Source organism: Melospiza melodia, chromosome 3 (genome assembly GCF_035770615.1).
Source record: "Melospiza melodia melodia isolate bMelMel2 chromosome 3, bMelMel2.pri, whole genome shotgun sequence".
Classification (NCBI taxonomy): Eukaryota; Metazoa; Chordata; class Aves; order Passeriformes; family Passerellidae; genus Melospiza; species Melospiza melodia.
This window is the reverse complement of record NC_086196.1, coordinates 121017536-121033674: the sequence shown is the minus strand read 5'-3', so window position 1 is coordinate 121033674 and position 16139 is coordinate 121017536. Positions and strand designations below refer to the sequence as shown.

General features: G+C 36.1%; 1 protein-coding gene across 30 annotated transcripts in view; it reads left to right on the top strand.

The window, feature by feature from the left end:
* The window catches only part of RIMS1 (regulating synaptic membrane exocytosis 1), a 303629-nt gene that overhangs the window by 218853 nt on the left and 68637 nt on the right, over positions 1-16139 (top strand). For all 30 annotated transcript variants that reach the window (XM_063152955.1, XM_063152927.1, XM_063152928.1 and 27 more), the window contains one exon: positions 3991-4103. In XM_063152955.1, coding sequence (XP_063009025.1) covers positions 3991-4103 — 113 coding nt within the window. The remainder of the gene's footprint in view (positions 1-3990; positions 4104-16139) is intronic.

The following is a 16139-nucleotide window of genomic DNA, read 5'->3' as shown; positions in this document are numbered from 1 at the left end:
TCCCAGATTATTGTTCCTGATCCAAAAGAGATGGCTACATTTTCCTTGAGTCAGATGACTGTTGTCACAACAACCCAGGTGCTTTTTCAATTTGAGTCAGAGAGATTACCTAAAGGATGACTGAAATCCTTGCTATGATTGAATCAGAGACTTTTGTGCCATGGAGATTACTAAAACCTTTTTTTCACTGTTTTTTCGGACTTCTGTAAACTAACTGATGTCCAAAGGTTTTGGCTCTCAGTAATTCAGCAATGAACCCAGGGGACAAGAGTGTAGGCAAACACAAATTGTACTGCTTCTTTGTACATCTCCATGGCACCTGTTGTAGGCTTCTGTTTCCATAAAATGATTCACTAGCATTAGATGTGAGACAAAAATATTTCAGTAAGTCTGAATTCTGTAGTTCAGTATTCCATCACAGATGTAATATTGCACTAGTGACAGACAGTTTTGATAATAGGGCAAGCAATGAATTTTCCTGTCAAATATAGCTTGAGACTATTTTTTCTTCAAATATTCATTTTTCTCTTACAATTGGGCTTAATTTTTTCATTTGCAAATCCTGTCTACTATTAGTTTACTGGAATAACCTATCAGCAGATTACTGGAATAACCTATCAGCATGCTCTCAGCTTCTCTATAAGGCATTTCAACATGCTATGTAAGATTGAGTATTCTGTGTAGTGTGATAGCTTAGGAAATGTAAATAAAAGAGAGAAAACAGCCTCTTGATAGTTTATAAAGCCTAGAAGTTCTTCTAATTAGATGAGATAAGCTTTCTAGATAGGATTCAGTGAACTGTTCTGAAGGAGTAAAAGTGATTACACAAAAATAATTTTCTGTTCTTTTATGAATGGGCAAAAATATGTTTATCCAAATTTGAAATTGTTTTCTTTCAGCCCTAACCCTAGAATTACCAGATTGGACATTGTTTGTCGTATTTTAGGATACAAACAGCCTTGATCTGTATTTTCTGTATTTGGCATAGGACACTATTCCAGGGGTGAGCTGGAGATTGGTGACCCTCGCTTATTCTTAGTTTTTCTTTATAGTTTCTTAGGTAGGAGCATGCTACTGAGGCATCAGTTTGAAGGGAAAGGAATTAGAGTTTTCCTGTGTACTGGCAGAGCTGGAATCTGTGGGATTGCCCTGTAGGCCACTGACAGCTGAGTTAAAAGGTTTGCTGCTTGCAGTGTCTCCTTCCTCTGTGAGGAACCAGGAGATACACATGTACATGCTCATTGCAGTCTCACTGCTCACCAGGCAGCATTTTTTTCCCAGATTCCTCTTCTCTTTCTACTTCTTATCTCACTTCTGTCTCATCTTCTCACTAGCTTTTGTCTTCCATACTTCTTCCGTGTTCCCCTTTGTCTCATTCTTCTGATCAGCCATTTGCAGGCTTCTTCCTGCAAGTAACAGATCAAGGGCAGCAAGTCCTAAATGCCATTCTAGTTATTCTTCAATTGCCTTTTGTCTCTCTTTTCATTAGCACACCAAGAGGCATATTAATCTCATTGTAATACTCCAGCTAATGCAAGCCTTAAGCCTGATTTGTCTTCATTTGAGTTAAGCAGATCCTCTGTCCTTTTCATGGAAGGCGTGTCTATAAAAAGAGTGTTACTGGAGAAGGAGATAAGTTTCTGAGTTGCCGGTAAGTCCTGTCCTGTTCTGTAACGGTGGGACAGACTTCTAGTGTTTCACTGGGCTCTCAGATAAATTCCTGTATATTTAGCTTCTAAAAGGAAAAAATCAGAACTGAGAGCATGATGACTATGTTAGATTGAAGCATTTATCCATAGTAAAAGCAAACAATAACTTTCTGGCACAGATTAAGGTCCATATTTACCTTATGGATGTTATGATATTTAGACTTCCGATAGATGCTTCAAACCTGGTTAAGTGCAATAGTTTGCATGGATTGCTTTTGTAGTCAGCATGGAGAAACAGAAAATTTCAGAAGTCAGGTCATCTTTGTTATTGTAAGCATCTTTCAGAATCAGGAAATTCAGTATCTGCAAGAATATTATGGTTATCACTAGGGCAAGCCAGGAGTTAGCTGAAGAAATGTTAGGATTTAAGAGAGGGAATACAAGCTCAAGCAACAGAATCTTGTTTTTTTTTTTTTTTTACATTGTGACTCCACAGGGGCTGTTACTGATGAAATTCTTTTGAATCCAAACCCGTTTGTTGTCCTTTGCAGACATCCTTGTGTTATTTCATATATAGGGGCTTTTTTAGGATTGCTTCTTATTGTATGATAGTCATATGAACCAGAAAGTTCCTTGGATACCTTGACTGTGTCTTGTGGGGAAGTTGTGCTGGGTATTGGAAGGGAAATTTCATTAGTGTCAGCAGAAATTAAAAAACCCATACGAACAAACAAACAAACAAACAAACAAAAACTGCCAAAACAAAAAAACCCCAACACACTACCCCACAATGAAATGATGGCACAAGAATTGAAATTTCTGGTATAATTTCTGATACAGTAGTACCCTTCACTAAAGGCTACCCTGTTGGAAAGCCAAACAAGAGTAAAAAGGCACAGTTAGAATATTTTGGCACTCTACAAACTTTGAATGCTACAGGTTATCTTGTAGTTATGGACCTAGTAATAATTATGGTCTGTTGCACTAACACGATCAATTACTTTGCTGCATAATATTATTTATACTTTCATTAGAGTTTCTTTAGAACTATATTTCTGTTTTAGTCCTTACAGGTACTTAAATAGATTTTCTATTTCAAATTGTAAAGGAAAGTAAGGGAACCACAGGTGTGCTTCCATATTGACCTTTTTTAGGTCACTAACTAAAATGCAGTTAACATAAGGTGTGTTTTAGAAACAGAAATGCTTTTGTGGTAAACCCAGGTATTCATAGTGCTAGTCCTGTGCTAGTCCTCTTGTATGTATTGTTAGCTTGTGTTATGCTGTGTTCACACAGCAAACTCTGATCTTACAGGCTGAGAGAAAGTCAGTTGATCTACCTAGTGAAAGCCAACAGTATTTTGAACTTGCACAAATGTGCTACTTCAAATTACAAGTGATCTACTTGCAACTGGATAAACTGCTTATGCACTATAGTGAGGGTGACATTACTGTAACTGGCAAGGGCATTTCACAGTAAGCTCTCCTCAGCAATCTGCTGCTTCCCATCTTTGTTTTACTTTCTTAAACCTTTTCCCTACAGTTATTATAGCTGTCCATACTTATTTTAAATGTTAGGGTTCCAAAGGGATTTGATGCTTTACACTCTGAAACTGTATCCATGAATAAGACATCAAGTAGCCAAAATGTTCTGAAATAGTGCTAGCTAGAATTCAGCCAAAGTGATTTAGGATATTTACTTAGATACGAATATTAAAAGTCTTGTGCATCTTTTGCATGCACACACCCTCCCTTATCCCACCCCAATTCAAAAGTTAAAGGTCTTTTCCCTTCTTTGCGTTCTGGGGAAAAAACACACTGTCCTTTGGAAATAGATGCTTGCTGTCCAGTGGCCTTATGCAATTATTGCATTAGCATAAAGGGAATATTAAATTTAATAGAACATAAAAGTGGCATTTTATATTGCCCTTGTACCAGTGCAGGAGAATGTATAGAAATTGGGAGTAATAATCATAAGTGGTTCTTAGAAAACTGCCTTCCATTCACTGCTTTTTCAATATTACTTTATCAAAAAAAAAAAACCAAAATGACAAAAAACATAAACCAGAGCAAACCCACAAATTAATAAATAAATTAAACAAACAAAAAACCAAAAGGAAACAATTTTCCTATAGCTGAAAGTAGTTAGAGAAATTAAATGTAAGGCCTTGACTTACATTTGACTAGGTATCTAGGCCTGAGTATGTGCATATGGCATAGACCAGATGCAAACTTTTTCAAACCCATCTTCAGTACCTGCAACTTAATTTGTGTTTAAAAATCAGAATATAAAATATGTCTTCATTTGCCTTATTTTGCTTTCATTTCAATTTCATTTGCAGAACACATCAGCAAGGAAGTCCCACGCAGTCTCCTCCTGCAGACACCTCCTTCAGCAGTCGTAGGGGAAGACAGCTACCACAAGTTCCAGTAAGAAGTGGCAGTATAGAGCAAGGTATCAAATAATGAGCTTGTGATAGCTCAAACTCTTTGATTTCTTACCCTTCTTTACTTTAAGTCTTCTTGCATAACTATATGTCCAATGCTGTAATTCTACCAGTAAAGCAATAGAAGAAAATGAAAGCATCTTTGCAGTTTGGGAAATCCAGTGAAGTTTGACTGGTGGGTTATTGCATGTGGTTTAATTGCCTTACTTTTCCAGTACCTTTTCATGTTTAAATTTTCTATTTGAGTCATGGTAGTTCCCAACATGTCTACTATGTTATCAGCAAGAAAAAAAGCAAAACCAAAAAAAAACCAACAAAAAACTGGGGCAAGGTTTTTTGACAGTCTTACTCATTTCTTATTTTGTGATTTATATTTATTGTTGTGCATTATTAACATAGATTAATAATAAATGTCACAGATCTATTTTTCTTCTGGAGTTCATAGTTCAGTGAATAAAGAATGAAAACAGTTACCATGGGAAATGTGAGAGCACAGGTCACCAGTCTTTTCTTGCTTAAGAATAAACTGATCACGCAAAGAGTGGTACTTTTTTCTGAAAAGGACAAGGTAGACCCGATGATTGCGGAAGAAGTTTCTTACCTACTAAGATCAAATAAGGATGTACATTGTTGTTTCCTTTTCTAGCAACATACTACACACAGAGAACGAGCTGTTATGGTAAAATGAAGTGGCACAATGGAAAAAATGTGTACATTCATGTTTTCTTCTGTGTTTAAAAAAACCTGTTGACTACAAGCAACAGCTGAGATTGCCACATTCTAAAGGGTTTTCTTCTTTGTGGAAATTAAAGAAATGCTTATAATGATGAATTATTGTAATGCATTGCAGAACTGTCGGCAGATCATATTCTGGAACAGATAAAGTTGCTGACCATGACCACCTTATCATGGCAGATTACCAATGAGGTTTTCTTGTATGATGGCTTGCATTAATCTGCAATTAGTTTGCATTAATGTTAAGGCTTTGAGCTGTGATGGCATACAACCCCCTGAATTAGCACATATAAAACGTACTCTTACTTTATAAATGTGTTTATTTTGAATGATTAATATACTGATATAAGTGACTTTTATTAACTTTAAACTTCCTATTCAGGTCCTCTCATTTTGTAGTGGCTCTAGTACTGTCTGAATTATAAATTACATACAGAGTTTCTATTTCTGCATATTAGCAAGTTGGGAGCTTTATAGGGAAATGTAATAAGTAATGAATTTCAACTTTTTTCAGTATTTCTACTTCAATTTCAGAATTTGGGAAAAAATATATTATGATGAATTAGCTTTTAATTTAATTTTGATTTGGCTTTCCTTTTCATATATATTCATATATCATCTTTCTACTGGTCTTGGTAACTGGTGTGTGAGAGTAAAACACCAGTGTGTGTTTTGTTGAAGACATTGGAATGAATGTAGACCTTTGCATGAAAATGAGTAGAAATGGGATGTGTACAGAAGAGGAAAGAAAAAATGAAAGTTGAGCAGAAGGCCAGAACTACTCTGGGTTTATAAAGTTGTTGATACCGTGAACACTTGTAAAGTGATGCAGTTTCAGTGAACTCCTGTTTACACTTGTGGTTACCGTGCTCGCGCCTTTGATGTGAAATGTGCAGGTGAGATGCGCCGTGGTTTGGTGTTGTTACACATCGCGCCGCCTGTTGCTGGGGCTGTTTCACAGCACTTGGAGCCAGTGCTTAAAGACACAGTGCCTGGGTTTTGTCTGCGTGACTGACTTTGCTTCTGAATGGGAGATTTTCTTATTTTACCCATGTTTAATGCTATGTTCCGGATCAGAACGTGTTTGCAGAGGAGTGCTAAGTTGAATAGATTTTATAATATGTGTTTTAAAAATGGTGTCAGTATCTGTTGAAGTACATATACTAGTATATCTAACTTAATACTACTGTTAGAAATTAAATTCACTAAGGCCATAAGACCACAGTACTTGCTCTGATTTTCAGTACCAGATTTTAATATTAGTTTCCACCTCTATAATCCCTGACAAATGAGTACCAGAGTCAAATGTAGTGACCAGAAGTGATCTGACCTTAATGTAGTATTGAATCCAGAACATACTGAGGTCTGCAAAAGATTTGTATTAACTGTGCTTGGAACTGGCATGTGTCCTTATTGGTTTAAACTCACAGTCACCATAGATACAGATGATGTCAAAACCTAGTGCAATATTCTTGGAAATATTTCAAAATGCATTTTCTTCCTATATTTTGATGGTCATCTTGACATCATGCATTTCAAGGAATGATATGTGTGATATGCCATAAAGTATCATTTTTATAGTAAAGTACTTCTTTCCTTTCCATAAGAATCCTATTGTTTTATGAGGGTCAAATATTCGTCTAAATATATACATCTATGAATCTAAATATATATATATATGCATTTAGGTCTGTTACGCAAGGCATAGCGATGGCTGCAAAAAAAATTACATATTTGTATATCAAGAATGGGCTTCTTACTTGCTGTCTTGAACATTCAGAAGACATAGAAGAATCCAGTGAAGTAATTTTATTACTCTTTAAAGTCCTCATTATGGAACAAATGAGATTTAATGAACGAGCGACAGACTGGTAGCAGTTTTCATGTGGAGAAATAGAGTTATATTTTAAGTACTAATCTCTGATCTTTAGCTATCAATTGTAAGTGATCATATCCATGCTAATAAGGCTTGGTTGACATATTTCAGACATTCCATTTTGTTGTCAAGTTTAGAACTAGACAAAAGCTTGTTTCTTTGTCTTTACTGAATGATATTGTCTTAGTTACTACTCTGGTTGGCAGCCTGAGAATCATAAAAATTCAACTTACAAGAAACCAAGGTAGTTTTCCAAGATCCTGAATAATGCACATACTTTCTTAAAGAACAAACCAAGCTCACAGAAGTAATTGCTACAGAGAAGACCAAAGTAGTTATCCTTATTCCATTATAGAAACAGAGTTGATCAGGACACTACTGATCAGGAATGGAGAAACAAACTTAAATGTAGAGGAAAATATCAAGTTTATAGATTAAAACCTTTAAACAGTGTTATAATTCACACTGGAAAAAAACGTGAAAAAATGACAGTCTTCTTGGTGATTATATTCTGAAGGGGACAGCAGCTTTGTGTAGCTTTAGAGTGGAGGTGAGGCATAGTTATATTATATTTGAGAAAATGCTAACTAAATAATAGCAACTCGAGGGCATGCAGGTTTTAAAAAGTGGGTGCAGTTAAGACTGTAGGCTTCTGTAATTTTTAGGCAACATGATTTTTATTTTTATTACAGTCATATTCAAGGACGACATAGTTGTATTTATTTCCTTTGCAACCCTCTCAGCAGTATTTATTGGAACAAAAGATTGGGATGCTGTTGTATTGAAAGGTCTTGAGATGTTTGAATATTGATAATTAGTTCTGTATAGGTGTGTCTGTGTGTGTTTTCAAGACATCACAATCTAATAGTAATTTCCCTAATTTATGCTACTAAAGAAGTGGTTTTGATTTTTCTTGTATTAATGGATGATTTTATAAAAGGACCTAATCCTATGAAGATGTTTTGGCTCAGTGACTAAAGCAGTGAAATTCTAAGCCATGGTAAGGACAATGGTGTATTCTCAATATGTCATTCTGTGCTGGGCTGTAAGAGACTTGCATCACTGTATTTTTATTTGCATCATGTTTGAGTGGAACTGTGCAATAGTTAAGAGGAATGAGGATTCTGCGTTGACTTTGCCTTTTAGCTGTTTCTATAACAACTTTGTGGTGTAGTTGCATGGTTTTAAAATTATACTTTTGTATAAAGGGTACATCTGTGGTCTTTACTCAGTCCATCCTCTGTCCCTGCAGCTATCAAACATCACAGGAATTCTTTCTTGAATATGATTTGAGGGTGGGTTTCTGCACTTTTGCATAATGGTTGATCATTGTATTGATCAAGGAAGTGAATATACCAGCAGATAGTAGGGATTATATTATCGCTCTAGGAAGTAAATAACAAAGGAGAACAACACTGTTGAAATTGATGAACCAGCAATATAAATGTGCAATGGTTGTGGTATAGCAACAATCTTTCAGGGGTAATTTGTGCAAAACAGGTCTTACTCCCTCTATCTGCCTTCTGTTTGGGTCTTCTTTGGGTTTCTCTTTCATAGCTTTGACAATGTAATTTCCTACTTCAGAAGTCACGTAATGAGAGTAAGGTTTGTGATAACAGCAGTCTGTTTCCACATAAAGAGCATCTCTAAACCTGACTGGAGCTGTGGGGTTGTGTGTGTTTCCAGTGGCATCTGGCTGTAGCAGTAGGGCTCATGTGGTGACACCAAGCAAACCAAGTGTGCATCCAGCATTAGGTGTTGCTGTACCGTAGATCATGTTGGAAAAAGCTGTATGCAGCACTTGTATGGAAGGTGAAGTGCATGTGTGTGAGTGTGTGTGTGTGTGCTGGTGTTACATCAGGGGAAACTACATGAAGATTCTGCTGGAATGAATGGAGATTACATGTATAAAGTTCATGTGTGATATTTGTACAATGGTGATGTCACAGAGGAACAAAGTGTTTTGATGTCCAGTATTTTTTCTTTTAACAAACAAGAATCAGAATTTTATACAGAAAATCAGTATGTCGTCAAATAATACATTGAGTTGCAAGTATCTTTTTATATTTTACCAATGTAAGATCCCAAAAGAAAAAGAAATGCTAGTGAAAACAGTTCTGCGTTTGTGTACTTGATCATTGAAATGTCGTTGCAGTGAGAGTATGGTTTTGGTAATGGTAAAAGATTAAACCTTTTCAGTCAAAAAATTTTTTAAATTTATCAGTATAATAATTGAGTGGCAGAAGAAAAAAAATAAGTCCTTTCAGTTTTAGATATCAACCTATCAATGTTGTTTGTTTTGTCTCCATATTTCTGATTTTGTTTTTAAATTATTAGGTGGCACTGCATTTTCTGAGGCAGCTTGTGGAATCTTTGCTTATAATGGGGAGTATTTTTCTCAGCACTGTTAACTTTCGCAAATGAGCACAAGCCTCATAATCTTTTATGTTTTCCTTAAAAATGGATTTTTAATAGTCTGATGATTATTGAGTATTATAGATTTCAGTTAATACTGAAATAAATTTGTAACACTCACTATTGCAGAAGAGGCTTCAAATAGTGCTGTGTGGTTCAGAAGTAAGAGTGATATTTAAAACAAGGTTTTATGTAATTCATAAATTTGGGTATGATGATACTTCTCTAGTAGAATACTTAAAGATTCCACAATCTGGCTCTCTGTAACATCATTGTTCCTGTTAATTTTAAAGAAAAAGTCATAGACTTTATTATTTGTCATGGTTTATCACTTTAATTTTCTACATTACTTTTACATCTGCTGGAGTACTGACTACTGTACATGCCATTGTCACATGTAACACATTTCTTTATCTAACTTTAAATTTGCTGATTTCTTTTTCTGTTTCCATCATTCCGTGCATTTAATTCATTGAAGAGCAAGAGAATTTTAACTCTCCCACAAAAGGTAAATATTTATGTAATTTTTTTACAAATGTTTGGCAACTGTTGATACTGGCTTTTGCTTCATTATACTCCATGTCAGTGCATAGGTTTTAGTTAACAGTGTTAACATACAAAAAGGTTGTTTCTCAAATATCTCTATGCTGTCTGATGCCCCTCTTTAGAATCTGACAATGGTTTCTCTCATGATTTCTCATGTTCCTATTGAAATGCAATATACTGGATTTAACAGAAGTAATCATGATATTTTACAGAATATGGTTCAGAAGGTGCTTGATTGATTTAATGTTCACACAGACTTGAGATTTTTCCTAAACTGTTCTTGAGTTCTGCACAGCACATGCTTCTAGTGATGCAGCCATGGTCCTTGGCAGCAGTGAAAGATGTTTCCTAGGTGTGGGCTTAGGAATAGTTAAAGGTCATGATGGTCAGAAACCATTTATTGTATGCAGAGACATTCTGAAGAATGAGCTGTGTTCTATTTGCATGTCAGTCTCATGTCAGAAAGTTACTCCCATTGTGGGGAAGGTTTCAGGGGCAGACATACAATGCTCACCTTTATGAATTTATGCCTGTGCTGATACCAGAGAATCAGTGAGCTGAAACAGCAGCTATCTAAAGCTGTCCCAGAAAGTGGAAACTGTAGTCTGTTATGTCTCTGTCAAAGCCACATTGCAGAAAAGTCCTATTTTTTCCCCTTTTAGCTGAAAGTAGAAATTACTTCAAAATGCAAATGAAGCTTGTAGAGAAAAAAAAATTTAAAAACCCACTCCACCCTTTTAATGTTACAATCAAAATACTGTGCTACATCCATATTATTAGCCCTGATTAACCTTTTCTAAACTTTATTCCTGAGTCCTGCTTATCTTGGGAAATTCTGGTCTGAATACAGGCTTGGGTGGGTCACAGCCAAACTGTGAGTTGAACTTGAATCAAAGTATTTCCTGCAACTACTTTACTTTCTGAAGGGATGAATGCTTAGGTAAAAATAAAGCAACTTCTCCACTAGGTATGAACTCCAACATCCATGTCAAACATACAGAAGTATGTTTTCATGATAATGTTAAAAAGAGATGAAAAAGAGATATGCAAATTCAGTGTTAGCAATTATATGTTTAGAATATACTATGAAATGTCTTAAGGAAGTGCTAACAGTGGTTGATTTTACAAATTATTTCTGTCTCAGTATTTATATTTCTCTCAAACAGGACAGTACAAATCAATCTTACCTGTTTGTTGGTTATGCCTCTGTCAAGATTTGGGCTGCAGTGGATATTTTTTTGTTTAAAGCAATGGACTTTGTGCAGACAAACTAGACTGTCTCTAACAGGTTTGTAAAAGAGCTTGTTTCCACAAGATTTGGATGGATCTGGCTCAATATCTGGGCATGTGTAGAAGGTGGTGGGATATTTACATGTACAGATTCCTCTGGCTCAAGGGAGCTGATGGCAGATGGAACCCAGGGGCTAAAAAGAGCTGGGCAAAAGAAGAGCAGTCGGAAGAGTGAAGTCCCAGCAGATCTGGGGGACCATAAATATCTTAATTTGAGGTGATTTACACTAGTAGCTCACTGTAACTTCTTACAAGAGGTAATAAGATTAGATAGTAGGTTAGAGATTAGGATGAGGGAGTTACAGTATGTTTTATGAAAGGAGACATAAGTGTGAGGGAGAGTATATACTACAAAAGTGAACAACACTGACCATATGAGTCTGCAACAAACATCTATTCCATCAATTGAAAATGTTGCCATAAAGTCTTCAGCAGATTATGAAAATGCTGAAGGTTTTTTTGCGGCCAAAATCAGTGGTTTGTTTTGTAGGTTTTTGGGGTTTTTTTCTTCCCTAATTTTAAGAGGTCTGTGTTTGTTTCCTTGTTGTTTCCTTTTACATAGAAGCTTCTCTGTGGATCTTCCCTGAAGCTCTTTGAGAAGGAACTGAATGTTGCATCATCCAGTTCAGGTTTCTATATCTTCCTTCTGGAGTGAGTTGTTACTATCAAGATGGCCGCCATGCCTCTATGTGTACTGAGAGATCCAAGCTCATCTTCCAGCTTGGAAATCTGAATATGCGCCTTGGTTGTGCCTTAATTATGACTGGGAGGAGGCCCAGAGAACGATCAGCTCCCATGGAAAGGAAATCCATGCACACAAGCTTGAAGTAGCTACAGCAGGTTCTGGTCAGGCAGAGCAGGGTTCAGAGCCATCTCCCTCACTATCTGCATGTTGCCATTATTTTTTGAAGTTGTTCATTCAAAAAAATCGTAGCAAGTTCTTCATCGTGGCAACAAATTGATTTTTTTTTTTTTGTTTTACTTACCTTATATTTCCGAACATTTATCTGCTTATGATTTTGTGTGCTTTTTAAATTTCCTGGTAGAGTTTGCTGAGAATTTTTATAGCCATGAAACCTCTTGCAAGGATATTTTGTATGTGCATACTGTAAAACTCATCCTGCAGGATCAACAGAAATGAAATAGAGACTCTCTGTATTATTTCTGAAATAGATCATCCTGGTCCAACACCAGTGTGGCTTTTCTGTCCCACACAGCCATCTCTGCACTAGAGGACTCTCCCATCCAAATCTTGTTGCTGCTTTATTTCCTTGTCTTTGTTATGGACATGAGTTCTGCCTAGTTTATTCCTCAGCTGCCACTCCTCAAACCAGATTTTTTTTTATTATTTCATATATAATTCCTCAAACCAGATAGTTTTTTCCCCCTGATCCCCATCCACAGAACATCTAAGTTGCTCAGACAGATTAATTTCCTAGCTTTTGCTGTGTAGAAAGGCTGTGTACATGCTTCTTGATGGCACTACAGCTGTAGCTGTTTGTCACTGTTCAACCTTTCTGCCTAATGTGAAGATTGAAATTGAAGAATAGGTCGGACCTCTCCTGTCTTCTGGAATAAGTGCATTCCTCTGTTCCCCTGCCTGAACCTGTTGAGTTTGCCCCAGAAGCATTGATTATAAGTTTATGAGATAAATTTTAACTTGAACTTACTTTTCAGTACTTTGTTATGTAAGAAATCTTTGTGTCATTTCAGACTTCTAGACCTTTTCTCTGAAAGTTTGCATCATAAAGAATGGATGTGTGATGAATTCTGGAGAGAGTTGCAGCTATCTGAAATCTTGATGCCTATTTCTTTGTTACGTAGCTTACTCTGACATTTAATAGTGCATGTAAGACTTGGAGTTTTTCCAAGTCATACTGTTTGCCTGCACCTCCTCATTCTGTCTTGCCCATCTTGAACAGAAATATGAAGTGCCTCAAGAGAAAAGGCTGCCTTTTATTCAGACTTCATCCTTATAGAAAATGGTATGGCCAGTGCTAAGACATCCATATGTTTTCTACCATCTAGAAAAGCACAGTAATGCTACCAGTTTGAATCACAGACCATGTAATGTCACCAGTCATTCTGGCATTAGGCCCATGCTTGCCTTTGAGCAAGAATGTCCATTTAGAAAGGTATTTTCACTTAATGAGTGCAAGGGATGGAAATTTTTTTCCTGGGCTTAATCACTTGACTTTTATCTTTTAAACATATATCTTACTACTTATCTGATTTACCTACCCTTTTTGAAATGTATGAGGGGATTCTTATCAAATGTTATTTATTGACAAAATACACTGTTTTCCAAATTTTTCAGAATGTAGAGTCTCTTTGATGAATGTTGCAATATGAAAGAGGTGGATATGCAAAGATTTAGAGCTCAAGAATAAAAAAAAATAGAACTAAAAAGGCATCTACAGCATCTTTGCTGTTTCTTGCTCGTTCATTATTGCTGCTCATTTTACAGTCCGTATTTAAATGATCCCACATAAGTTTCATACATTATGCTGTTAGCCTAATAGATGGGTGTTTAAGGCATCATGTCATTTGGATCTAACATGGAATTTAAACCCCTTATTAAACCTTAAAAGGAGAACTTTAGACCTTAAAATTACTTCTATTTCCTTTGTACTGGCCACTACTATTAGTGCTGCTTTTGTAGCTCTCGGTGATTTTCATAGGATATGTCTATTTTTGATGCTAATGCAAGTTTAATTCCTTACAAAGTCATATTACTTTAATTGTTAGATTCATAATCTGTGGATAACATGCCATATGACTCATCTCTCTAGAAAGATTTTATTAAAGAAAAAAGGAAAACATTATCTGCCCTACTAAATCTGATATATTAGTATAGAATATTGATTATTGTTTTGTTATTTTGTACATAATTGAAAATGTGGCATATATTCTGAACATTTAGGAATCTAGCCAGTTCTACCTTCTCCCTGAGTTGAACATCATTTAGGGGTTGAAACATGCCTATAGCAGTTTTCTGAGGATAGTAATAAAGGTGAGGGCTGTCAGCTAGTTAGTGGCACCAGATGTAACTCTGGAAATCTTAACATAATAGTCATATATTTAAAGGAATGTCACTAGCACATAAAACCTTAGTAAACAGGTAAAGTCTTAGAAAAATTAAGTGGCTATCTCCTTTAAGAAAAGACAAGTGTTAGTCTGTCCTAATTTTCTTTGAGGGTAGACGGCAGGCTGGAAATAAGATCTGTAGCTATTTTCTTTAGTTTATTCCATGCCTCTTTCAAGTGGTGTCCTACAGAATTGCATATTGTAGGCTACCCCCAGTTTTATTGCTGAGTATGATGCTATACAGCATGGAATGGTCCCTCTGGTCAGTTGGGGTCACCTGTCCCTCATTTTTCTTGTCACAGCCTGCTTGGGGCAGGGGGAAGCTAGGACAGGGCAGGGGGCTGCAGCATGAGGAACAGAGAAGGCCTTGGTGCTATACAGGCACTGCTCAGCAATTGCTAAATCACTGATGTCTTATCAGCACTTAGTCACAACTAGAAGAACAGGCAGCTGTGAAGAAAACTGCCTCCATCCCAGCCAGACCCAGTACACCTGGGATTACAGGAGTCAGATGGGTTTATGACTAGATTAATGGAATTGAAATATAACATTTTGATTCCATTCATATGTGTGTCTTTTCTCTCCTGCATGGCTTGATTGTTTATGTACATCATTGTTGCTAACCTTCACGTGGTTTATTAGTAATAAGCTTTGGCTATAAAGTTGCACCCTTTATTTAAGCAGTCTGATCGATGAGTTCTCCCAATTACTTTTACACTGATCGGTTTCACACCTGAATTATCAGCCCTTGAAGAGATGAGAGTTACAGCTCTTTGAAGTGTGACTTCTGACACCAGAGAATTACACATTGACACAACTGATATTGATGGTAGTTTTACCACTATTTTGAGACACTTATGGTAAATATTCATTATTTAATTCTAGAGCCACTATAGAGTTTAAAGGTCTTGGGATTACAGTGCTTTGATCTGTAAATTACTGTGTAATTCTGCCTCTCAAGACCTCCAGGAAAAGCACTCTGTAAATAGTGATGTCCTTAAAGAAAGTAGATCCATATTTTTCTAAGAGACAGGCTACATACTTTTTATGTCAAGTTTTTGTTACCTGTGGTAACCAGGCCTGTTCCAGGAAAGCAATGTGATCACATGGTGTTGTTACCTATGGTTGTTACAATTTTGCTAATGTGCTTTTGCTCCTGTGTTAGACCTTTTTCTGCTTCTCATGATTAACATGTAAAGGTTTTCCCAAGCCACTAGTCAGGCAGATAAAATTTTCCATCACACAACTGAGCTACATTCAACATATGCTCAGATGTGCATGGTAAATAAAGCTGGAAAGAACACAGTTGGATTTTCTAGAGTAGTTTCATGCAACTGCATGCTTAAAAATAAATTCACAGCCAATTGGTGCTAGATTGCATTATATTTCATGCACAAAATCAAATTTCTCCATTGGAGAATTAGATTTACTTCACAGTGCCCATTAATTGTTCTCACATTCTTTGATATAGTAATATATATATAAAGAAAAACCAGAGCATAAATGTATTAAGCTTAAGGATTTAAACATAATAAAAGTCAAGAATTACAGAATTAAAGTTGAATATTTACTCAGTCTTGACTGAAGTAATAACCTCTGAAGTATCATTAAATTACATAACAGAATATTCTTTCCCAGGTATTATAGGTAATACAGAGTAACAAACCATATATATTACTTAGTATAACATACAGTTGACAGGCTAAAGGACCTAAAATTCACACAAAGGGTTATGTTTAGAGTAACTCTAATCTGTGCACCATACACATGTAGGGCTAAATTTTTAAAGGGGTCTCATTTTTCCCTCTGATTTCATATCCTCAGTCTATTTCATGCACGTATGATAGGATTAAGATACCAATTTTTTTACTTCAGTCCCTAATTGATCTATCTTAATCCTTTCATATCTGTCCTTAACATAAGAGGCCATCTTTAAAAATTTCACCTAAAGTGCTCAATTTTGCCTTCAGATACCTCCATGCAACTTCCATTGAAGTAATTGGAGCTGTGCCTGCATATCTGATGGTGGAACTGGACTCATTGCAATTAAGGTACACATTTACTGGCATAATTAGTCATCTGGAATAATTGCTGG